General features: G+C 40.3%; 1 protein-coding gene across 2 annotated transcripts; it reads left to right on the top strand.

Annotated features, from left to right (window-relative positions):
- Window positions 1-654: 654 nt before the first annotated feature.
- NELFA (negative elongation factor complex member A) lies at window positions 655-24205 on the top strand. Of its 2 annotated transcripts, none has more exons than XM_085059626.1 (12): window positions 655-1128; window positions 1243-1507; window positions 8655-8826; window positions 9945-10106; window positions 11026-11115; window positions 12871-13001; window positions 13184-13253; window positions 14081-14169; window positions 15329-15440; window positions 17052-17308; window positions 18304-18403; window positions 19891-24205. In XM_085059626.1, the coding sequence occupies exons 2-12, from the start codon at window positions 1256-1258 to the stop codon at window positions 20073-20075; spliced, it is 1620 nt and encodes a 539-aa protein (XP_084915752.1). In that variant the 5' UTR covers window positions 655-1128; window positions 1243-1255; the 3' UTR covers window positions 20076-24205. The 2 variants fall into 2 exon arrangements, with proteins under 2 accessions (XP_084915752.1, XP_084915753.1); XM_085059627.1 differs by having other exon boundaries at window positions 656-968.

The raw sequence follows: 24205 nt of genomic DNA, 5'->3' as shown, positions 1-24205 counted from the left end.
AGCATTGCAACAGGCTGCCCAGGGAATTGGTGGTATCATCACTCCTGGAAGTGTTCAAAAGACGTGTAGATGTGGCATTTGGTGACATGGTTTGGTGGTGGCCTTGGCAGAAGTGAGTTCATGTTTAGACTCCGTGATCTTGGAGGTCTTTTCCAGCCTAAACGATTCTGTGATTCTATATTGAGGAAATATAAAGCACCTCGGCAACAATTGCTCTGTATCGCACAGAAACCGGGTGGTAAACAACGTCCTTTCAAGACGTTGTCAAGAATGTTGTAAAGAAAAGGTTTTCATTCAAAAACTTATTAGAAAGAGATCAGCAGAATCTGCTCCGCACTCCTACAACTCCCGCACTTTAATTTCAGCCAGAGACGAGCTAAAATGAACCCTTTATGCAGCACTTGAAAACCCTCTGAATCTTCCGGGATTCAGGCAATTGATTAATTTTTCATATTTAAATAACAACGAGCCAAATCGCTAGGGAACACGCATAATGCACTGGCGGTTTCTGACTCCCGATCCCCTCCGGTACGGACAGCGAGGTAACGCGCTCCGCGGCTGAAGCACCAGCACTCCAATCTCGGGGGGAATCATGGAGGAGACGCTGGGCTCCTGACAGAGGCAGCGCCTCGGCCCGCGGTTCCCGCCTCGCCCGAGCTGCTCAGGGCGGGCAGCGCCCGAGGGCCGCGCGGCGTCACCGACAGCAGTTCAGGGCCGTTAGCGCCAGGGAGCGGCGCTGGCTGGCAGCACAGGCCGGCCGCAGGAGGGGCGCTGAGGGGAAGGGCGGCCCGCCCTCGGGGCATGGGGGCTCTGAGGGAAGGAGACGTGGTGCTCCGTCAAGCGCTGCGTCGGTAGGCTCGGGGGCTGACCGGCCTCGGGGAGGAAGCCCTGTCGCCCAGCCCGGCCGCCCGGCTCGGCGGCCCGCTCGCGGTTCTCCTCCCATTTCTGCCCAGGAGGAGTCACGGACGGTGAGGGACAATGAGTTAGGGCTGACAGCGGATCTTCTCTACAGCGAGGCGGCGCCATCTTGCAATACGGACGAAAAGCTGTGGCGGACGCCATTTTGCATTTGGCCGAGAGATGGGAAGCGCCTCATTACATTTCGTCTCCTGGGCGCCGCCATTTTAGGTTACGGCAGAGCCTCCGCCTTCCCAAGCGCAATCTCATTGGGCGCCGCCATTTTGGCTTGCGAACAAGACAGCGACCCGCAGGGGTCCTCACCCCCTCCCTTCCTCCCTTTAGGTGCCTTCATAAAATGCCCGTCGAGAATCCCCTCTTTTTTCGCCCCGCTCCCAAGATGGCGTCGATGCGGGAGAGCGACACCGGCCTGTGGCTGCACAACAAACTGGGCTCCACGGACGAGCTGTGGGCGCCGCCGAGCATCGCCTCGCTGCTCACGGCCTCGGTCATCGACAACATCCGCCTCTGCTTCCACGGCCTTTCTTCGGCCGTCAAGCTCAAGCTGCTCCTGGGGATGCTGCACCTGCCCCGCCGGGCGGTCGATGAGGTGAGCGCCGGCTGGCAGTCGCAGCGAAGCGGGGCGCGCGTGTGTGTGAGGGGGAGAGGTCGGACACGGCGTGAGGGGAGAAGGGGGGTAGTGCCAGTACCACCTCCCCCGCCCGCCCTTTTCTTTCCACTCAGAGGCTGCGGGGAGGGAGCACCCGGGCTGCCCGCGGGGCGAAGCCGAGCGGCCGCAGCCCCTCGAGGCAGGGGCGTGCGGTGGGGCTGCTCCCCGCAGCCATCCCCGCCTCTCCCTTGCAGCCTTCCTTGGACGGGGAGGGAGAAGGGAGGAAGGTCTCCCAGCTCGGAGGACTCGGTGTGAGGAAAAGCGCTGAGATTCCCCGTGATAAGGGAGTGAGTGGAGTGGGAGCTTTGCTGCTGCTCCTCCTCTTCCTGCTCTTCGGGGATTCCCTGCTTGGCACTAGGCTTTTGAAAGCAGTTTGGGCGTGAAACCCATCGTGTGCCCCACAAGGACTCGTGTTAGGGCTGTGTTTTGGGTGCCTTTTGAGTAAGAGGGCTTTTGTGAAGCAGTGGTTGTTGGAGGGCTTGGACAGAGGCAGGATCGTTTAGGAGCAGTGGTGTGTGTGTTCGGCTTCCTCCTCTCCTTGCTTAGTACTGGCAGCTGTGTAGGTGTCACAAGTCGAGCATCTCTGCTTTAGGAAGGACAGCAGCAAGTGCTGAAACTTTGGGAATGGAAGATCTGGGGTCTGCACTGGGCAGTGCTTTTCCCCACCCTCCTGCAGTCAGATCTTGATTCAGGAAAATTGTCATGCTTTTTGTTGGTCTCTCTTTACCTTTCTGGGAACAGCTGGTGCTTTCCTCTGCTGTCCTACCCCGGCTAATATACTGTCTGTCTCGAGTCTGAGCTGGCTCTGCAAGCTTCTTCACTTGGCCCTGGACCATACCTCATCTGCACCTAGCTTATTCTTACCAGTGGGCAGCTACAGATGTTTGGGGCAATAGCTGGAGAATGTTTGGAAATCTAAATTTCTTCACCCAGATTAAATAAATTCCTCTCCTACTTCCATCATGGAAGGTTCTTGGTAAAATCATGGAAATGGTGTATTGTTAGTTTTCACTTTCTTGTGTAGTGTATCCTCAGCTGTGCTTTCACCAGTCTTTTTGTTGGCTAAAACACAGCTGCTGCTTAGGCTTAATACATATATATACTAGGCAGGGTGTGGTGTGTAACTTGGATTATTGTATGCTCAGCTTTTGTGCACTTCTAGGCTGAAAATGGGCAAGAATCACCTTTAAGCAATAATTTCGTGTATGTCAGTGTCTGTCTTGCCACAGGCATTTGTATGATTGTTCACTGTGTTACATTGGTGTTACTTTAAAAAAAAACTTGTTCAGCATATTTATGCTAATTTTTTAAACATGATATTCATGTTTAGTGCCTGCCCAGTGAGCAAGCTGTCATCCTTGTGTGTGATAAATGGGGTCATGTTTTGGAAAAACAAAATAATCAAGGCCAGAAAGGGGGATGGGAGTTCAAGCAAACTCGTGAGTTTGCAAAATTCTTCTGAACTTGGTATGAAAATCCAAGCAGCCTGGAAGAAATTAGTATGGCAGCATTTAGAAAAATCAGTGGTGTTATTAGATTGAAAAGAGCTTCAAAAAGCTTAGGTACCTTCATAAATAGCACTCGTGGCAACTCTTTGTGGGAACAGCATTTAAGCAAACTGAAATAATTCATTGAAATGCTGCAAGAGTGTTCACAGGGTGGGTAAAAATGTTTTAAACCAAACCCAAGGAAGATGGTAGCCAGTAGCTTTACTGGATCTGTGCTTTTGTTAGCCATGGAGATAAAGTGTATGCAGAGAAAAGCAAGTCAGTCAGTGTGCCTTTTAGTGTGTCCTTAAAGTGATCAGTTGTATTCCAAGTGTAAAGCTTGTTACTGCTGTAATAAAATATTGTTACAGATTTTTCAGTTTGGTAGAGTTCATGAATTCAATCATAGTTTTAACCTTTCATTGTAAACAGATGATGCTTGATTGAGATGTACTCTTAGTATCTTAATTATTTCAGGGATATGTGATTTTTTTTTTTCCCCTTGAACTGGGGGCCCTGAGAAGGGCCTTAAAAAAAGGTCAAAACCAGAAAAACTCCTGAGGCAGTAACCCTTAACGTTGCTAGTGGGCCTACTATTATCATTATAGACTTCCTTCTATAGGTGGTAAAAAATGGCTGATGTAACCAAACTGCTGACAGAAAGGGCTGTTGTCTTATCAGACACTCATCATTTGTGGTTAGTTTGCTAAAATATAGTTTTATTGGTGCAGATTTGTCACCTAACTTACTGTCAAGGCTTTTGATATTTTAATTGGCATTGAGTATCTTGCTCACAATATCCAGAAAATAGATAAATATGTCTGTGTCCAGAATGGCTGTGCTGTGCACATCTCTGCAACAGCCTCTGCTCATGTGTTGGGGAGTGCTGGAAGTGGTGTCTTCCTGCCAGGACAGGGTACCTGTAGCTGCCTGGAAGTGAATTTGTCATTTGGAAATCACTCCCATGTCTGAAAACGATTAAACTTAACTATGAGAGAACTTAATTATTTTCTTTGGAAAGTCATATGTCTTTCCTGTGCCATGTGCCAGTCTGTATCGATCATGGGCGAGAAGCACTGGGCTGGCATTTGGAAGCTTAATTGTATTGGAAAATATATTGCATCAGCTTTGTAAAGCTTTGGGACTCTTGACAGCAGCTGCAGGATATGTTACATGTTAAAAGATACTCCTCTCTCTAGATAACAGAGTCAACAGAGTTATTTTCTCTTAATTTTTTTTTTCTGTTTTCTGTATTGTAGCATTTTCATGAAAGCTTAGAATAACATGGAAACCATTTGGGGGCAGACATTTGGGTAAAAAGCAATGTGGGAATCAAGGGAACTGATGGTATTTGGTTTAGAAGGGATTTAATTGCTCCTGGTCCTTTCTAAATCTCTGTGAAAGCTTCAGTCTAGACAAGTGAATCTTCAATGAGCTCTCCTGAAAGCTCAGTCCTTCACTTAAGTGGTTTTTATCCTCATACGTAATATCTTTCAATTTTCATAATGTTTTCATTCAACACCCCAAATATTATATAGCTATAAGTGACTTAATCCTCATAATACTCCTGTGGGACAGGTAATAAACCTAATTTTTTTATCATGCTGTGAACCTTATTACTGCATGTTTGTTCCTGCTGACTAATAAGAATAATTGGCTCTCATTTTCATCTTAAGTTAGTTTTGTAGGCAGTTATCAAAAATTCCTTTCCCACTGTAATTCTCTGGGCAGAACTTGCAAACTCTTGAATCTTCTGGCTTTTCATCTGCTAAATTTTTTCTAGATAATTGCACTTATTTGAAATGATGCCTAAACCTCAGTGTAGTGCTGACCAGAGTTTCAGTTGTGAATTTGGCAGAACAGTTATTTCTGTTTATTTTGCATATTGTATTCTTGTTAACCCGATTCACAATGGCAAGTGCAAGTTTTCTTTTTATGCCAATGTTTAATTTATTTGGTCAGGGTTAGACTGTGATGTTACAACCAAGTCTGGAACAAGGACTGTGGTTCTGTGCTCTCTGAATTATCTTGAGAGGAAGATCCCTATCCCAGCAAGGACCTGGCCTTTTGTTACAGTAGCTGCAAGAGAGTAGAAAACAAAACTGTTTCTTTGTACTTTTTCATGTGCACCAGCAGTCATCTGTGCATGAAAGTGAGAATTGTGGAGTATGGGTGCCAAGGAGTGAGAGGGGACACTACACTTGCATTTCCCTTTGTATTGAGAACACATAGGCTGCTGTGCACCTTTCTGGCCTGCACTTAGAGTTTGTGATTATTCTGTCATGTAAAACAGTATCTTTTAATCTAATATTTCTCTTGACCACTTCAGCTCTTTTCCATGATTAAAATGCAAACCACATACGATAGTGGTATTGACCCATCCTGGGTTTGTATTGTGTAAATATTAATATAGGTTTTCAATCCAATGCTTTTAGTTTAATGAAAATGTTCTATAATAGTAATGCAGATACCTATTAAATATCATCTTTTCTATAGCCTCTGAAAGATTAAAGCGTCATTTGGTTTATTAGCCAACTGTTGATGCATTGTCTAAGAGTATTATCACACATACTAATTTGAGCAGAATGGAAAGCAAATAAGTGGGAATTCTTTGCAAGTAGTCAGCTTGGAGCTGTCATGTTGTGTGTTACTAGTAACACTTCCTTTTTTACACCTTGCCACAGTCCTGTTTGTCCTTTCTGCACAGCCATTATTTATCTCCCTTTGTTCCTAGACACTTCCCATCCTGCCTGATCCCTGCTTGCTAGATGTTTCTAGTCGTGGCCTGTGCTTTTTCTTGTGTGCCAGCAGGCTGAGAAAAATACTTAAGGTGCTTAAGTTTTAGATGAGAAAGACACCCGAACCTGTTACATCAGATCTTGACATTCATGCTTAACAAGATGCTGGTTGGAGCTGATGGAAGTCTTACTGACCTGGTGTTGCAATCTTAGACAATTAAGAGATTGGGATTATGGCTATGCCCTGTAAAGTAACAGGAAAACTGCATGTACGATTCCGTGTTGAGTTGCATTTCATGCATTCTCAAAACCACAAATGAAATATTTCTTTTCAGCTGCCAGTTGAACAGTGAAGTGGGAACATGTCTTTAAATTGCCATTTGCAGACAAACCTGAGTCAAAACTTGAATCCAGGCTTGTTAAACACAAAGCCATATTCAGGCAAAGTCTCTGGTTAGCTCACAGTACATTAGCGTGCTTTTTCCCTCTGCGTGACAGTGACTGTTCTTCCACCATGTTCTTTCTGCCATGAGGCTTTGTGATAATGTTATTTGCCCCATGCTAGGCAAACAAGTTGTTTCTGGGCTCCTTTCTTGAAGGAAGCAAAGGCTTGTAAAGCAGTGGGTTGTGGCATAAATAGGCTGCCTGAACTTTAGCCGTGAGAGCAGTGGGGATGCAATGTGCCCAGACATGAGCTCTCTAGGAATTTACATAGTATAGGCATGTGGCTCGGTGAATTTTTTGTACAAATAGGAGTTTTGTGAAGCAGATATGAAGGGTAAATTGTGAGGATACAAGAGACATTTTTCTGCTAGCTTTTACCTGACTTTCTTTGATGAAAGAAATTACATTCTGTACACTACCTGCATTAGTGATGTCCACAGAAGAGCTTGTAAAAGCTATGAATTCATCAGCTCTTCGGGGATGTTTTAGGTTTCCAGGTGTTTTGTGTAAGTCAGTGCTTTGATTCCTTTAGCATAGATAACAGAACAAAAGACTTGACTTTGATAATGTTCACAGTCATCCTCATCTTATCCACTGTAGAAATGACTTTTGTTAAGGCGTTTAGGGTTAGAATAGAGAGATTGACAAGTGTGTGGAGCTTCTGGTGGGGTTATGTTTACTAAAGAAGAAATGAGCAATGGAGAACAGCAAAGACTAGAACCTCAGAAACTGATTCTTTCCACGGTGTAAGCATTGGTTAAATTTGGCAGCACATTGAACAGTGTGTGGTCTTAGTTATGTGCTCAGTTTAATCCAAAGCAAACCAAATCAGTGGCTCTGCTGAAGATGGTAGCTGGCTCATGAAGTGTCTTCTTCCTGCTCCACTCTGTGTGGTTCTGGGTCTTGTGTGACTGCAGTCAGTCACATCAAGGAGCTGGTTGAGCTTAGAACTACAGAAATGCTCTTTTTGGGTCAGATGGACAGAGTCAGTTTGTTTCACAAGTACATAACTTGTGAGCCCTAAAACATGCAAGGGATAAAGGACAAACTGGCCCTAGAGTGGACTTGTAAACCCTTCCACAGTGAGAGGGCAATAACATTGTGGGGATGAAAGGACTTGAGAAATGTCAATGTTTGTTTGCCTCTGAGCTTTAAAAGTGTGTGGGAAAGACACGGGGAGCAGAAGTGTCTCTTATTTCTTTTATTTAGAGTTATATGTCTGGAGTAAGCTTATTTTATTAAACCTTTCCATATAAGGGTGCTTTAAATAAAGGGAAAGAATTACAGCATAAAGGTGAAGATGAGTCTCTTGCTTGTCTTCCTGTGTTCAGAAACATGAGTAACTAAGCTATATGTTCCACAGTGGGTTGTGAAAAATCAAAATTCGTGTATTTCCTTACACTTGCTTGTACATTCTTCAGTGTTAACACAATGCAGATAGAGTATGGTGAATTATTTTGTGTAATTTTACTGTTGTATTTTGTGGCTTTTTAGACACACAGTATATCTCAAACATCTTAGTTCTCTGAAGCTAATGCTGTCATGCTTACATGAAAATTTACTTAGAAAAAAAGCAAGTGTTCAGTCTTTGGGGGTTTAAACTTACTTGTGAATGAAGCCAACAACTTATTTAAGAGATTCACTGTGTAAACCCTCAATTGTAGTCACCTTGATTTTCATGTCATTGTGCCAACAGATATGTTGGTCAGTAATTAAAAAAATACTTTCACAGTGAGACTTTTAAAATTAATTTAATGCATTATTTTGCATCTTTCAAAATAGAAAAATAACTTTTTTCTGACTGTAGAAACTTTGCGTAGATGGAAAATCTTGTTACTTGTGGCATGTTAGAAGGCTGTGTTTGCTTCTGTAACACATAAGTTTTGTCAAACAATACAGTATTGATTAGGTTATTTTGGCCTAAGCTTAAGCAATATTTTGAAGACTTAATTATAATGCAGATATAATCTGTCTGCTTAATTATGCTGTAGGCAGGCAAGGGGCACATCTTCATTTAGATGCCTGTTCTAAATAAACCTGTATTCTAACCTGCATATTCCTATCACTGAATAGAAGGTGTGGGTCTGCAGGGAGTATGAGTGTAGAACATAAGGAGACAGTAATGTAAAAATTTGGCTGCTGCTTTTAGTAAAAACGCCCAGTGCTAAACAGAGCTTTGAGCTGCCAAAAGCTCCAAACAAACTTGGGTTAGTTTGGCTGAAAGCAGTATAAAAAATTACCTTAGTTCATTCTTTACTTGATTCTAGAGTTAATGTGTAACTGTGTGGAAACAGTCTCCCTCCTCCCTCCCCCAGTAGTAAAACATTGTGCATGTTTGTGTGTTTTTAAAATAAATCCAACTATAACCTTTTTAAAACTGTTTCCAATTGGTTGATTTTCTTTTTCTTTTTTTGTTAGATGAAAGGGGCACTGACTGAAATTATCCAGCTCGCTACCTTGGATTCAGACCCCTGGGTCTTAATGGTAGCTGATATTTTAAAATCCTTTCCAGATACTGGCTCCCTTAACCTTGATCTTGAAGAACAGAATCCCAATGTTCAAGATATTTTAGGAGAGCTTAGAGAGAAAGGTAAGCCTTTTCTGTTGGTGAAAATTGCAGGAATGTGGTGCCTATTTTCAGGAATAACCTGTCATTTCACAGGCAACCTTGCTGTCTTAACAGTAGAGGTACCAGAACAAGCACTGTCTTGTCTCTGAACTAGCACAGTTCATGACCTGGAATGTTACTGGACTGGGAACTGTGGTATTTGAGGAATGGTAGCTTCTTAAATTATCTTTTCATGTATCATCAGAACTTAATGTCAGTTATTGCCCGGAGTGTGAAGGGCAGCACAAAAGTTGGTGTGGATTCATTAGTATCAGAGACAGGCTGTGCTGCAGCTTTGTCAGTAGAGGTTTTCTCTGTTGCTGTCTCACATTTGCAGTACCAAAGAAGACAGCAAGTCTGTTTTGTGTGGACAGCCTCGTGTGTGTGTGGAAGCACCACCACTGTCCTGGGCAGAGGCTGCCTCTGCTGGAAGTGTCTGGGCAGCAGGTGATAGGTGCTGGAGGGAGACTGATCTCAGGAAGAGTTGTGCTGCTGGTGGCCAAGCAGCTACAGATTGCCCAGCAGCTGAAAATATGGGGTCAGGCACTTGTACGGTTGCTGCTTCAAACAGTAAATGGTGATGCAAAACTACTCCTACTTCAGTGGCTTTATTTTAGCACATTGTCTAGAAAAAGCCCTTGGGCATCAATGGACAGACATGATCTCTGGGCTGGGATTGCAGCAAAACAATAATTAAATGGCTTGGAGGTGGAAACACTTTGTTTTCTTACTATAAACAAATGATCGTTTGTCTGTTCATACTTGTGATTTGGATTTTCATTCAGTAGTTTCCTTTTCATGTGTAATTTTTAAGGAACCTGAGAATTCAGTAATTTTTATATTTTTTGACATTAGTAGCATATTTAAGATTATAGCTATAATTTGACTAGGAATCATTAACATGGAAGCTTTTATTAAGCTAATGTGATAAACAAACATACTGATAACTGGTTATAATAATTGCAACTAAATTACTCTTGGTGTTTAAACAAGTAATCTAAAATTTAAAAACACCTGTACAGTCTATTTGTAAAATGCTTTGTCATTAGCTGTCAAAGAGGTGCTAATACCCATGTGTACTCTGTTAACTCTTTATGCAGTAAGTGAATGTGAAACTTCAGCTATGTTGCCGTTGGAATGCCAATACTTAAACAAAAATGCCTTGACAACACTAGCTGGGCCACTTACTCCCCCAGTGAAACATTTCCAGCTGAAAAGGAAACCTAAAAGTGCCACTCTCAGAGCTGAACTCTTGCAGAAATGTAAGTAGTATTAAGGTTATATACAAATTAAATGGTGAAACAAAGATTTATATTCAGTCTTATTCTCCAGTATGGTGATATACAGGAAAATTTTCAGTTACAAGAGCTTTCCTAGATGAGGATGGACTGATGTGTGGAAGAGCAGGTGCAAGTCATTCCAGCCAGGATTGCATTAAAATGCTAATTTTGAATTAAATGCTGTTCAGATTTCAAGGCATATGAAGAGCTGTAGCTTTTTAAAGCACACATAGGTCCTCTCATGGGTATATTTAACAGTCAGTTGCGAGGACTTGTGAGGGACAGCTTTGGTTAATGCTCCTGAAACAAATGTAAAATGAGAACATAGTTTATTTTGCCATGTGCTTTTGGAGCAGGGAGCAAGAGCTGCTAATTAATGCTTTCTTTCTCTCAGTATGGCTGTATAGGGTGTAAAACCCAAGAGGGTTTTCTCTTAACAAAAGGCAACATATGTGTACATGTACATATTGGTAGCTGGTTGAACTAAGTGATCTTAAAATAGTTGACTGCAGCTGCTGTTCTGTTGCCACAGCTTGCTGCTTTCATGCATGTAACTTGAGTTGGTCTGGTTAAATACAAGATTTGTAACTTTTTATGATATGTCCTGTAACTTTTTTAATTATTTCAATTTCTATTGAGTACATTTCCTGTTCTGGTAATTTCTTTTGTCTTAAGCTACCTTGTCCATTGCATAGTCATATTGATTTTGCATTTTCTCCAAATACTGTGAATATGTCATTTACTTCACATAAATGACCTGGGTTTTAATTAAAATATAATTATTTCTTTGTTGCTATTCCTATCTCTTTATGTATTAGTTAATAACATTTTATATAAGAAGCAATATGTTGTATTTTTTCCATATAGCTTCTGTAATAACTAAAACCCTTTTTCATTTTAGCAACAGAAACTGCACAACAGCTCAAGAAGACTGCAGGAGTGCCTTTCCATGCCAAAGGCAGGGGACTGGTCAAGAAGATAGATACAACAAGTATGGCTCACTTTCATCAGTTCTCAGAAAGAAAACCTGATAAAATGGCCTTGATGAAGAACAAAATTGCCATCTGTTTTTTACAAAAGCTTAATTCTTTTTTGAAGCAAAGGATTTCTCCCTTTCTGCCTCCCTCTCTCCTGATACTTAAATATTTCTGACATGTCTTGTCAGAAGGAACAACAGTGTGTGGGGTTTTTTAAATGGCAAGTATATCTGCCATGCTTCTAACTGTATGCAGCTAGATCATGCCTGTAGAGTTTGATAGGAATTTAATTTGCATCACTCCAGGAATAACTTCTGACTAAGCCATGTTGCTCCAAAAGGGAGCAGAGTGGATCACAGTAGTCTGCTGTGCTCTTTGAAGTGCTATGAAGTAGAGTGAAACTATCTTGTATTTGTATAATTCTGTCTGGAGAAAGAAGAGGGCTGTGTGTTCTCTGCAGCCAAGGCTGAGCAGTAGAACGGCAGACATGTAGAATGATTCTTCAACTTTGTATTAATACATTTCAGCTGTTTGCTGAAGATCCTGAACTGCTTGAATTTTTCAAGTAAGGAGCAAGAAGAGGGTTCAAAATTAGTTACATTCTTTAAGTTGCTGCACAGGTATAACCTTCCTGGCCACCAGTGATGCTGAGGTGTGAAACTGAGTGATTTCTTTGTGTGGCTGGAAGCTATGAGGTACTTTGTGTTGATGCTATTTAAGACGTGACTTTGAGGGCTGAAGTTTGGCCTCATGTTCATGCGGGAAATGCAGAAAGTAGTTATAATTTGAACTAAAAATTGTTCAAAGTATAGAAAAGGACTGTTCTTTCTTAGCATTCTGTGCGGCTTTTGAGTTACTAAAGCCGGTTTTTAGACCTGGCCTTTAGAGCCAGTTGGCCTCTGGAAACAGAAGTTGGGGACCCATTGAGGTTTCCTCTGCTGAAATGGACTCACGTGGGTCAGAAGATTGTCCTGTGGTGAAATGTTTTCAGTAAAACATGTGAAGGGCTACACAGAGTCTCTAACCTCAAACTGAACTGAACTGAAGTTCTGTTTTTAATAACTTTTAATAGTTAAAAGATTGCTGGTTTTAGTGGTAGCATTAAGTGTGAGGTGAAAGGACAGCAGCATAGATTTGGGGGAAACAGATGTTACAGGTGTAGCTGATGCTTCTGAGTATTGAGACAGCAGGTGTTCTGTTTTTACTGTAGACCCAAATTGGGTCCTCCTCGTTGTGCAAACAGCAGTTCTAGAATTTCAAACACCTGTGTGAAGCAGTAACTTACCTTTGCAGTAGATCATGAGCCCTTAGCCCTGCAGAAGCTTGGCTAAGAATTTTGATTAAATACAGTTTTACCAAGTAACTAGAGAGTGAATTTCGAAAAGCAGCTTTGGCAATAACTGGATTCAAAACATTTATGTCCTATACTGTTTTACATGTTCAGAGTTTATATTTTTACGAGTAAGGAAAGCATCAGTGTGTGTAGGAAAAGCAGATTTTGCTAGCAATGCACCTATTTGAATATTTCACGTACAATAAGGTTGCAGGCATTGGTCAGAGATTGGCTCTTACTCCTTGTTTGAAGGGTAGAACCTAATCTGACCTTTGAGGGACATGTAGTGTGTTACAGACAGTTCCACTCTATAAACATTTTAATTTAAATGGGAGGTAGTGTGTGCATTAAGAAGGGGAAAAGTTGAACACATTAATGCATTTTTCATAACTAATTAAACATGTATTTCAGTTGTTGCTCTTTGCTCTTCCCTAAGCACCACTCAAAGGAATACCAAAACAAGCTCCATTCAGGAGTACTTCAGCACCCAGTGTATTTAGTCCTTCTGGAAACAGAACTCCTATTCCTCCTTCAAGAACACCTTTGCGCAAAGAAAGAGGAGTCAAGGTAGGTGCATTCCTTCTTGTTTTTCTGCTCAGTTCTCCTCCCTCACCTAAACTGAATTTCTGCAGCTGTTTTGAATCAAGCATCAATATATTAAAGGAAAAGAAAAATTAAGGATGATATTTAGAGCTAAACTACCTCCGTTTAACAATGGTTATTAAGTTATCTGTGGTCTTTGTTTTTAGCTTCTAGATATCTCTGAGCTGGATATGGTAGGTGCTGGCCGTGAAGCAAAGAGAAGAAGAAAGACATTAGGTTGGTACAGCATTCTACTTAACAAAGGTTATCAGTACACCTGCAAATAGGATCCAGATTTGTAGTACCATTTTGTTCTTAAGTTGCTGAAGCTTAGCCTGAGCTAAACTTTAAGAAGTGAGGGGATGATACCAACCAACCCAAATAGTTTTTAAGGGAGGATTTTAACTTGTTTCAATGCTCCTACTCATATTGCCTTGTGCCTAGGTAGTAATGTAACTCAGTCAAGTGAAAGGGTGGAGCTAATCAGTTGTGCTTTGGGCAGCCTACAAGTGTGAGTGGCTTCAGCACTGGGTTTTTTTCTGAATTGTTTTGATATGCTTACTTTTACTGGCTGTATGGCCAAGTAAATTAATTGAAAGTAATGTTGAAAAAATTTATAGCACTCTCCAAAATTCTGACCAAGGATCTTAGCAAGTGAATAGTATCTGATACACTACTTTTAAGGCAAATGACGGGGTAGTGCCCTACTTAACCATATCAAGAAGGTATACTATGCAGCCTATTTGTCCCAAAACAGCTTTTTTGTATTTGTCACAAAGAGAGTACCACCTCAGAACAAGCCCATAATTGCAATTAAATTTTTACTTGGGCTTTTATGCTTTCTAATATCAAATTACTCAGTTACTGTATTCTGTACATTGTGGTCCAGTTCATTACTGGGTTCATTATAAAACTGTGTTTGGAGATTAATGTATCTATTTCAGCATATACCTCTTTAAGCATGTTTTAGAAGACTATGAGAAATGCATTTTTATATCTTTGTTTAATGTATGTTCAGTATTTCAGAAAAAGTTTTTGGACTGACTACTATTTTTATTCAATAGATACAGAAGTTGTAGAAAAGCAAGCCAAAGAAGAAACAGTAGTAGAAAATGCTACCCCAGATTATGCTGCTGGCCTTGTATCTACACAGGTAAAAGCAAACAAAATCCATCAAACAAAAACCAGCCAGTCAAAAAAAAAAAAAAATATAGTCTTGACGTGCTATTCTAAACCACTTAAACACTGTAATGGTATGTTACTTACTCGTTGAAACATACCTCTTTAGGTAAAAAAAGTTTTACATAATTTTTTCAAAATTCCATTATGCTTTCACATAAGGAAAAGCAAACCTCTTGCTGAGAGTAATTTAGTCAGGGAGAGAAGGGGGTAGGAGCTGTGTGTAGGCTTTTTCTTCCTATTTCAGATACAGTATATTAGAAACCATGGTGCAACTTTGTTTTCTCAGTCAGGACTTAGATTTTCCAAAAATGTTCTGTCCTGCCTGTATTTCTGAGTAAGAAGCTCTGTTTGATACATGAGACATGCCAAGACCAACATACAGGCAGATCTTGGTAGGCCAGAGTCAGGAGTGAAGGGCATTGCCTCTCTTTCTGCAGAGTGCTAAGAGAATCTTTCTTTTACCGAGTTCCACGTTTTACAGAATGTCCATACTTTATATAGTCAGGCTACCTTCAATGATCTGTCTGTTAGACTTACTCCCCCCAAAATATCTTGCCTCTCTCGCCCCCTTATGTTTACAAGGCTGGATTAGGCAGCGGAATCTTCAACCATGCTGGTGTCTTTATGCTGTGTATGCAGTGCCATGTATAATTAAGTACAAAATGAGGCTTTTTCTTTAGTCTCATCACCCTAGATGGCATCAGTCATGTTGGTATTGACTGCCTGTTTCAGTGGCATTTTTACCTGTGCTGTTACTGCTGCCTTCTGCTTGCCTATGTCCCAGAGGCCTTTGTGTTCTCCTGGATGATACTCTAGTCAGCCTTATGCCCATGGATGAACACAGGTTCTGCTTGCTGATGGTGAAGAGCAGCAGATGGTTTGCTCAGGCAGATCATTTAATCCCATAGTGTAGCTCTTCATAGAGTGCCATCTGCACAAATTTCTAATGTTTGAAGTAGAAAGTCAGTGTTGGAACAGGTTGTTAGGTAGGACTCCTAACAGAGGAGTCTGCAATTAAGTGCCCAAAAGGAATATCACAGTAAAACTAATGTTGAAATCATATTTAAAATGCAGGAACAGCCCATGAGTACTTGCAGTGTGGCTATAATACTTTCTTTTCTGTTCTGTAGAAACTTGGCTCATTAAACAATGAGCCTGCACTACCTTCTACAAGTTATTTACCTGCTACCCCCAGTGTGGTGCCATCTTCCTCCTATATCCCAAGCTCTGAAACACAGCCAGGTAAGAGACACTTCTTTGCTCTTGGGAACTAATACTTCCAACTCTGTATAGTTTTACTGTCAAGCTGCTCTTCTATTCACACACCTACTGACCCTCAATTTGAATGAAACTCCACCTTAGCAATATAAAAATCCATTGCAAAACGCTAGCCTTTGGGTTTGGGTAACCAAACATGTCATTTAACCTAAATAAAGAAAATAATTGTTGGCTCTAAGTTTTAGTTAAGTTTAGTTTAGTTAACTGCTAGTTAAGTCAAGTAAGTGAAACAATTTCCTGATTGGCATCTCCAGAAGGAACACAGCCAAGAGCACATCAGTGTGTCAGCAGCTCTAGTACTATTTTCCAGAGTGTTGGCATTGTGTTCAACAGCAGGAAAGGTCTAGTTTAAAAATCTCTGTTCTCTATTCTTTTCTTTAGGAGTATGGAGTATTTAGCTTTTTTTATGGACCAGGAACATAAAACTGTTTCCTTGATATAAGATGCACGCAGAAGATCCACAGATTTGGCCTCATATAATCTGAGGTTGCATAATGAAGACATTACTTCATGCAAGTCAGTTATTCTGACAAGAGATAAAGCCAGTAATGAAACTTGTACAAAATTATGGAATAACTAATCGTTGCAAATGTTTATCCTCTCAGTTGATCCACATCTAGTGAGAAATACCAATATTGCTAAAACCATTGCCATGTCTGTGCTGAGCCGTAGACATCTCATTTCCCAAAATCTCATCTCCCAAAATCTCATCTGAAGGGCATCAGTGTAGCTCTGATCTGTATCTGCCTTTAGTCTCCTTGGAGCACAGTGTGAACAGGTTATCTTAAACCTCATGAGGTTTGTGAAGGGTACTTAAGCAGCTGTGCCCGTGTCTAAGAGCTGCAAAAGAATGTAGGTAGAGTGTCCACTAGGTAATTACCACTGGCTGGACAGATGATAACTTGTATGGTCAAGCTGCTGTGATTTCATATGTTGCCTCCAACTGCAGCCAGGTTTGGAATAGTATAACTTCCTTAGTGCAGGTGAATGAATCAGCTTTGAGAAAGAACAGAGTTAAGCATTGTCAAAGTTGTGGGATTTAGACACTTCTAGCAGTGTTTAAATAATGAGTGATTTGTGAAGACTACACTTAATTCTGACATCTGTTGAAGTATATTTGTATTTTCAGTATCTGTTACTTAATTGCCACTTTCTTTGACAGCTGCTACATTAGGTAAAAAAATGATGAAATATTTTTGGATTTGCTTTTATGTAATAGTACAGCAACAATCCTGGTAGGATCAGAGTACAGTTGTTACAGCAATATGAGCTTAAAAGTAAATAAAGCCGTTTCAATTTAATAAATCTGATATCCATTAAACATCAATTTTTGATGCTAAATATAATGTAATCCATATTGGACAGCTAGTTACTCTGTTGTCTAATTATTTCTAAAGATAATTGAGTGGAAAAAGCATTAGCTCTTAACTTTTTTATATGGATATTAGATGGCGTATTGAATCGTGGTGCAAAATGGAATCAGAGGAGATTTTAGTTTTCTTTAAAGGCCACTGGTGATGCTAATCCCCATTTGTGGATTATAATGTTTTTAATTATCCTGACTGGTTTTTGCAGCTGGCTCTGCACGAGAGGCCTTGCAGACTAACAGACAGACTGAAGAGCCTGCAGCTCCAAATGCTACTACAACTCTCCCTGCACAGTTCAAACAAAGAACACCCATGTACAACAGTAACTCTAATCCCCCTGCAGCTACACCTACCTCACCCCTAACACCCACCACCCCTCCTGCCATCTCCCCTGCGGCACAAGCACCACAAGCAGCCTCCCAAACTCAGCAACAGCCACCACCGAAGAAAAGCCTCTCTCTCACAGTAAGTAAAAACATTGACTGATGATTTTGATGTGGGTTGGATCTCATATGTTGGCATTTCTTGGCCTTTGGATCTTGGAGTGGTTGAGGCTGCTTTTCTATAACCAAAGATAACAAAAATTTTTGTGGTTTAGCATTGCTGTCTCAATATTAATCACAACATTTTTAGATGTGCAGTGTTAATGTTGCAGTAAGATGTCTTTATTTAATGCTATTTGTTATGCAGAATAATGTGTTGCTCATTATAAAGAATTCTGGGAGAAAGGTGTATTTCTAACAGAAAGTTCCCAGCCAATTGCACATAATATAAATTGCTTAAAATTGTCCAGATGTTGCTGTAACAGGAGAAAATATATCAATAGATTATTTTGAGGTAAAGGACTTTATTTCTGATCCACCTCATCTGCTCATTACACATTTTTCAGAGCCTGGGAGTGGAGATCTATCTTGAAGCTTCTTACTCCTGGTAGTTTGGTATATATTCTGTGCATGCTTGAAGTTCAGTAGGTAACTAATTCAAGATGCAACTGATCTGAAGACTTTGCTAAGCACATCTGTAAGCCTGGCTTGCAGGATCTGAACTTTAATAAGCTGGGTGACTTCAGTACCTCTGCTGCAGTTACTAAAGGAAAAAAATCCTCTGAAATTATTGCAAGCCTTGGTTTGTTGGACTGTAGAGAAAGCATTGGATTTTTTTTTCCTAGTGTCATGAAGGACACAAAATTGATAACATAAACATTAAGCTTCTCACATGCTCCTGTAACTATATGAAGGTGGGGTGTTTTTTACCTTTTTCAGAATTCAGTTGTCACTGCTTTAATTCTCAGGTGTATTACAGAGGGGAAAGCCTTGAGGTTAAAATGGCTTTTTTGTTAATTTTTTGTAGGTCGTATAAGCTTTCACCTTACTCTTTCATGCTCATCTGTGGGTATTAATGTGGTCCCTGTTGGCAGAGTTTTTCTCCACTGGAATTGACATTTGTTGTATCTGTTACAGAGGGAGCAAATGTATGCTGCACAGGAAATGTTCAAGACTGCAAACAAAGTTACAAGGCCAGAAAAGGCTCTTATACTTGGATTCATGGCAGGATCCAGAGGCATGTATTGATATTAATTTAGCTTGCTTCTGAATAACTAAATCTGAAATAGCCAAGCATTTCTAAATGTGCATATGAGTGCACTGCTTTAGCTTTGTCTGTATGTGTTGGACTCGTTGCTTTACTCTGGACTCTGCATAATTTTATGGATTATACTTCTAACTACACAGAAATAGGTCTTTAGGGTCCACTTCCAGTTAGTCAAACAGTCTGTCAGAACAGCAGCTGACCACAACATAACTGAACTCATTGTAGAATCACAGCTTAGGGTTGAAGAGGAACAAAGCAGCTGATCAACAGTGAGCAGACTGGTTGGGTCCTACTGCTCTGCCTAGAGGACCAATGAATGTAAATTCTTTTGTGAAGTTGACATACAAGTCGGGTGGTACAGAACCTCTTTGCTAATTCCTTGCTTTAGAAACTGGCAGCTGTTATCTCAGAGACTTTAGATAACCACTGGTGCTGTGAATCACAGGGAGATAAGCTGTCTCATAGCTGGATCCTGTTATGTATTGGCCTTGATAGACCAAAGCTGTTTTACCTAGCAGATTATCGGATGTAAGATGAGAAGGGGCTTAAGAATCCTTAAGTGAACTCCATCATCTGTACTAGCTCTGGTTTCTAATTTGGTATTTGGGGGCTCTTAGCCCTGGAGTCCTGCAGCCTAAATGTGGCTCATGCATTTGGATTAACAAAACACAGTAGTGAGGATGACCAGAGCAGAATTACTGTGGTGATCCCTGAGCTTTAAGTTTAGTGCATCTTGCATTCCTGACAGTGATTTTAGTTCTGGATGCTACTTTAATTTACAGTAGGAGGGTGTACTTTATTATCTACATGGACAGCTTTTCCTAACGCAAGATAAAATATAATTTTGGAAATGTGTGTGTGATATTTATTTGCATTTACATACATAGTAAAGTATATATTAATACTAATATTAATTCCTTCAGTAATAATGTCAGCACCTTCTGAAGGCTGGATAAATAATTGCCAACTGATATTCTTGAATATCAGTACCTTGAAATGTAACATTTAATACTTCTATTGGTATGGAACAGAGTCTGGGACAAGTGGTTTCCGTGAAGCTCTTTGGGCTTCTTTAACAGCTAAAAAATCGGTGAGGCATTTAACTACAAAATGTGTCCCAAGTAAAGTAACTCTGGTAGTTCAAGTTTACTAACTCCCTTTTAAATATAAGCTTCTCTTCTGACTCTGAGGCAGGTTTAAGTCCCTCTTTTATTCTTCTAGTTACTTTAGCCTTGAGCTTCATCTTTTGGGGTCTGGTTTTGTTATCTTTTAAGCTCAGTCTCAGGAGTATGGAGGGAGGAAGATCTTTCACTATGTGTTCTGCTCAGCTTTGGGTATGAGCTTCGTTGTTTGTGTTTTGGGGGGGGCTTTAAACCTAGGAACCACCATGAAATTTTCTTTATCTTGTCTAATACACTGTTCAAATGTATCATGTGTTTCTCTCCTTGTTTCCACAGAGAATCCTTGCCAAGAGCAAGGTGACATCATCCAAATTAAACTTAGTGAACATACAGAAGATTTACCAAAGGCAGATGGCACGGGCAGCACCACTATGTTGGTTGACACAGTCTTTGAAATGAACTATGCTACTGGTGAATGGACCAGATTCAAGAAGTACAAACCTATAACTAATGTTTCCTAAGAGATGCAACAGCAGCAGACTGGACCAAATCAAGCTTAGAGTCAACCAGCTCATAGAGTATGTCAACTGTACAAAATGGCATTCATGTGTACATTTCTTATTACCCTCCAGAGTAGAAGCTGTGCTCTTCAACCAAACTGAGCTCAGTGAACACAGAAGATGATGGTGTCAAACTCACTTTTTTTTTTATTATTAATCTTGGGAGGGGGAAAGATGATCTTGAGGGGGGGACATTGGTGTGGTTTTGTTTTCCTACAGTTCAGGATGCTGAAGGAGGAGATCATAGGTGAAAGGTTACAGATGGGAGCAGTTTACTGCTAAGTACCAGGAGAGAAGACTACTGCACAGTCATTCACAGTTTACTGTTAACTGAGGGCACAGATCTTTATTGTAAAAATATTTTCTTTGGCAAACATGAGTTCTATCCTAAGAATGGATATTTGAAGCACCACAGGTCGGTGCTTGATAATTTTATATTTCAGCTGCAGTATAACTATTGCAGATGGTAGATGTCAGTGTCTAAAGGTGTACCCACTGTATGTTTAGCTTATTTATGCTTGGGTCATAGGATGAGATTGAGCAGCTTTGTTAACTCGCTATATTGTCAATGTACATGCCCAGCATGAGTTAATCTATATTTGGCATTACTTGAGATAGACAGAAACTGAGTATCATAACTTTATGAAAAAAAAAAAAAAGCCCATCAAAATTATAGAAGTAATGGTGGCTTGTCGCTGCCTGGAAGTGATATTTTCTTGCCATAGGAGTCTTGGGGCAGAAGTTCATCTATGGCTCTTGCATAGCAAGCCCTTTGCACAGCATAACTTACCTGGAGGAAGGGAAACAACTAAATCTCAAGACCAATTGGAGCTTAATTTAGAAATGGACCTAGAAATGGTTGAGACACGTATCTGAGTAAAAGTAGTTTTATTGTCTTGAAGCACTGTAAATGTATGTTTGGTTGAGCGATCAAAATGTGTTTGATTGCCAACACCTGACCCAAAAAGTTTTGAATGACTGTAGCTGTGGTTCTTACCAGTGTAGTTTTATCAGTATAATTGCTAATGTGGCCACAATTATACTGGCATATAAATGTGCCTTGTACTTGTCCCCTGCTAGTAGAAGCACATTTTTATCTTTATAACTGTGTTCACACCAGTGGTGTAATCTGGCTTTAATAGTACAAGCAAAGTGGCATTTATTGAGAGGATTTATGTACATAAGTCAGGTTTCCGTCTTGGGAGATTTGGCTTCATCATTTGAAGGAGTCTTGGATTCAATGTCTGGTTTCTGCCATACTTGTGTGTGGAGCTGTGCTTGGTTGGGAATGCTGCTTAGAAGGAAGAAGTACAAAGATGAGTAGCAGAGTAGAGTGGTGATGTGCTGAGGAGGTACCTTGGGCTGACTTAGAGGTTCATGTTGAAGTGGAACTTTTAGGACAAAATGAAGCTTTTTAATTTTGTTTCTTTTATTCTGAAAAGAAAGCAGACCAAATCCCATAGTACACTTACATACTAATAAAGACATTTAGATGTTTGATTAGAGTCTTTTTTTATTGGGGAATTTTTATTGCATTTTAATCTTAGTTTTCAATCAAACTACCCAACAGGACAGGGCAAGTATAAATAATATTAAAAACAATCCCCTGTATTCTACAGTGTTTTAAGATGTGACCAAAAGTGTAGATTTCTTAATTTTATTTAAACAAATATACAGAATGTTCTAGCTCCTGTAAGTAGGCAGGTTATTTGATGGTAACTGCTGCCATTACAGAGTGTTGTGCATGTTTTAGTGTGAAAGTTACTCACATATAACTGTCACATTGAGGCTGTCCTCCCAGAATTACTCATTTCAGAAACAATGTAGATTGTAATTTTGATTGCAACTTTTCTTTATAAACAGCTAGAAAACAGCTTGATAAGTGAGGAAGAGTAGTGAGTTTTAGTTTTTAGGAGTTCAGTAGAGTGCGTTATGGTTATAACTTATTTGATTTTAGAGTGTTACACAGTAAGGGCTAACGATAGGTTATGAAAGTATTCATCTTTTAGAAGAAAGGTTTAAAGAAAAGTGACATTCCTTTTGTTGTCTGCATTCAGATTTTAAAATTTCCTTGTGATAACCAGTTTTCTGTAAACATGTATGATACTTCTGTCTTAACTGTTCCTGCTTGCTAGATGAGCTGCAAGTATCAAATGCAGTTGTTAAGAAGGAGCATTTAGAAAACTGGCTGGTTTGAGGGGCGTGTGCTGTCATTGTAAACTGTTGATGCAAGACCTGTGCAGTTCAGTCGTGGTCAGGAGCTGCTGTGTGGTGGCTCTTGTGGTTTGCTTGAAACTAATGGTGGTCCCTCACTAAACTTTCTGGGTCCACAAAAGTCTGTGTTTCAGACCTGTGCTTTGGGGTAGAGATAGCTGTCCCTCTGCTCTTCAAGAAGCCCTCCTAGAGTGCAGTGGAGTCATTTGAGTGCAGTAGTATGTAGGAAGCTTAACCATGCTGCTATTTGTTAATTGCTGCATAATGCAGTTGGTCTCCAGGCCTGTTTGTCTAAAGCCAGCCATATGCAATAAATGGAAATTTTAAATAGAACTATAGTATATTTTTATTTCCGTTAATTCATTAGGATGAGACAATTTAACACTGCAAAAATAAATTATTTTTTAAAGTCACTCTGTGACCCTCAATACCAGAGCATTACTTCGACTTGATCTGTGAATCTAGAGTGTACTTTTTGAATGCTAAAAGAAAGGGAAGTTTCTGCAACATTGTTAAAATTACACAGTAAAAAGTAAAACTACATGGAGTTCTTTGGTTCAGTGAATGAAATCGTCAAATCTGTGTTCTGAAAGTAGGAATAATGCCAAACAAATCAGAAAGGGCAACATCTATTGAAATTCAGTATATTGGAATTGTTACATACAGAACAAAATCTGGCCCTGGAACTTGACATTTTTTGTCTTGAATACTCAGTCATTTGGATGTGAAGCTATTCAGTGAAGCTCAGTGTATGCTGTAAGGTTAAACAAAAACATTTATTTACTCTAGAATGACTTGCAGATGTACTGAGTTGACCAGAGAAGTAAATCAGAGTTTTCTTAAAGTTTTGCTTGTGTCCTTTCCTCATCCCTTTATCCAAGCATGAAGTTTCAGGAAAGCAGGCCCAATCTTTAGAAGTTTGGGCTTGAACCTGCACCTGATCAAGGAGGATGTCCCAGTTTCTCTTGCCCTTGATTGTAGAGAAGCCCCTGTCTGTGCAAGCCTAGGCATGATATTGAATTAGCTTCTTTGATTTTAGAGTATGAAATACTGGAGAAAGAAGCAATGAAAGTGGCTTGTGTTTTCCCTATCCTGACTAAACTTTGTTTTTAGGTAAGAAAGAGCACATTCATCTTACCCAGGCTTCATCAACAACTTGTCCTATAGTGAAGGGGTGGGTTTCTGAAGGCTCCCTTTTCTTTCATGCGTGCTGTGAGTACCAAAAAGAGTGAAATGAGTGTAATGAAGAAAGGGAGCCCAAGAAGGATGCTGAGCAAGAGTTTTGATCACAGATTCCATCTTCCTGTTCATTCTTTTGCTACTTTAATGCTTTGTAGTCCTCTCCATACAAACCAGTCTAGGCTTAGTACAGTTAACACTGTTATTTTTTGGGTTAACCTAATTTTCAGTGGTGGCTTTGCCATTTAATCTTTCAGTTCAATACCATAGGATGCTGGATGCAGTGGGGAGGAGCCATTGGTAGTTGCTTGACATCTCCATGTAGAATTGGTCACTTCTCTCACTAAGCTGTGTCAAAGTGCAGACCACTTGTCTAGGTAAAAGAATCTTGAGACTTTGACATCACACGGTTTAAGAGTGAATCACATTTGCATAGTGAGATCTGACTGGAAAAAAAAGACTAAAAAATGTTAAGCCAGAGCCCTCTGGGAATCTGGTGCCTTTAACAAAACTGTCATTTTTTAAAATGTCACATCTATAGCATAGCCCGTATGTTTTCTATTGATTTTTTTGTTTTGTTTTGGTTGTTCTGGGGTTTTTTTTTTGTACAGATGTAAATTCAAAATATTCTGTCTTTGGGTACGTATTTTCAGTGTAATACAGTATGTATAATAAAAAATTTAGATTTTCTAAGGAAA

This window comes from Lichenostomus cassidix, chromosome 4 (assembly GCF_008360975.1).
Source record: "Lichenostomus cassidix isolate B80296 chromosome 4, HeHo_3.0, whole genome shotgun sequence".
Taxonomy (NCBI): Eukaryota; Metazoa; Chordata; class Aves; order Passeriformes; family Meliphagidae; genus Lichenostomus; species Lichenostomus cassidix.
Note: the sequence above shows the minus strand (reverse complement) of the source record. Positions and strands in the feature narration are given on the sequence as shown.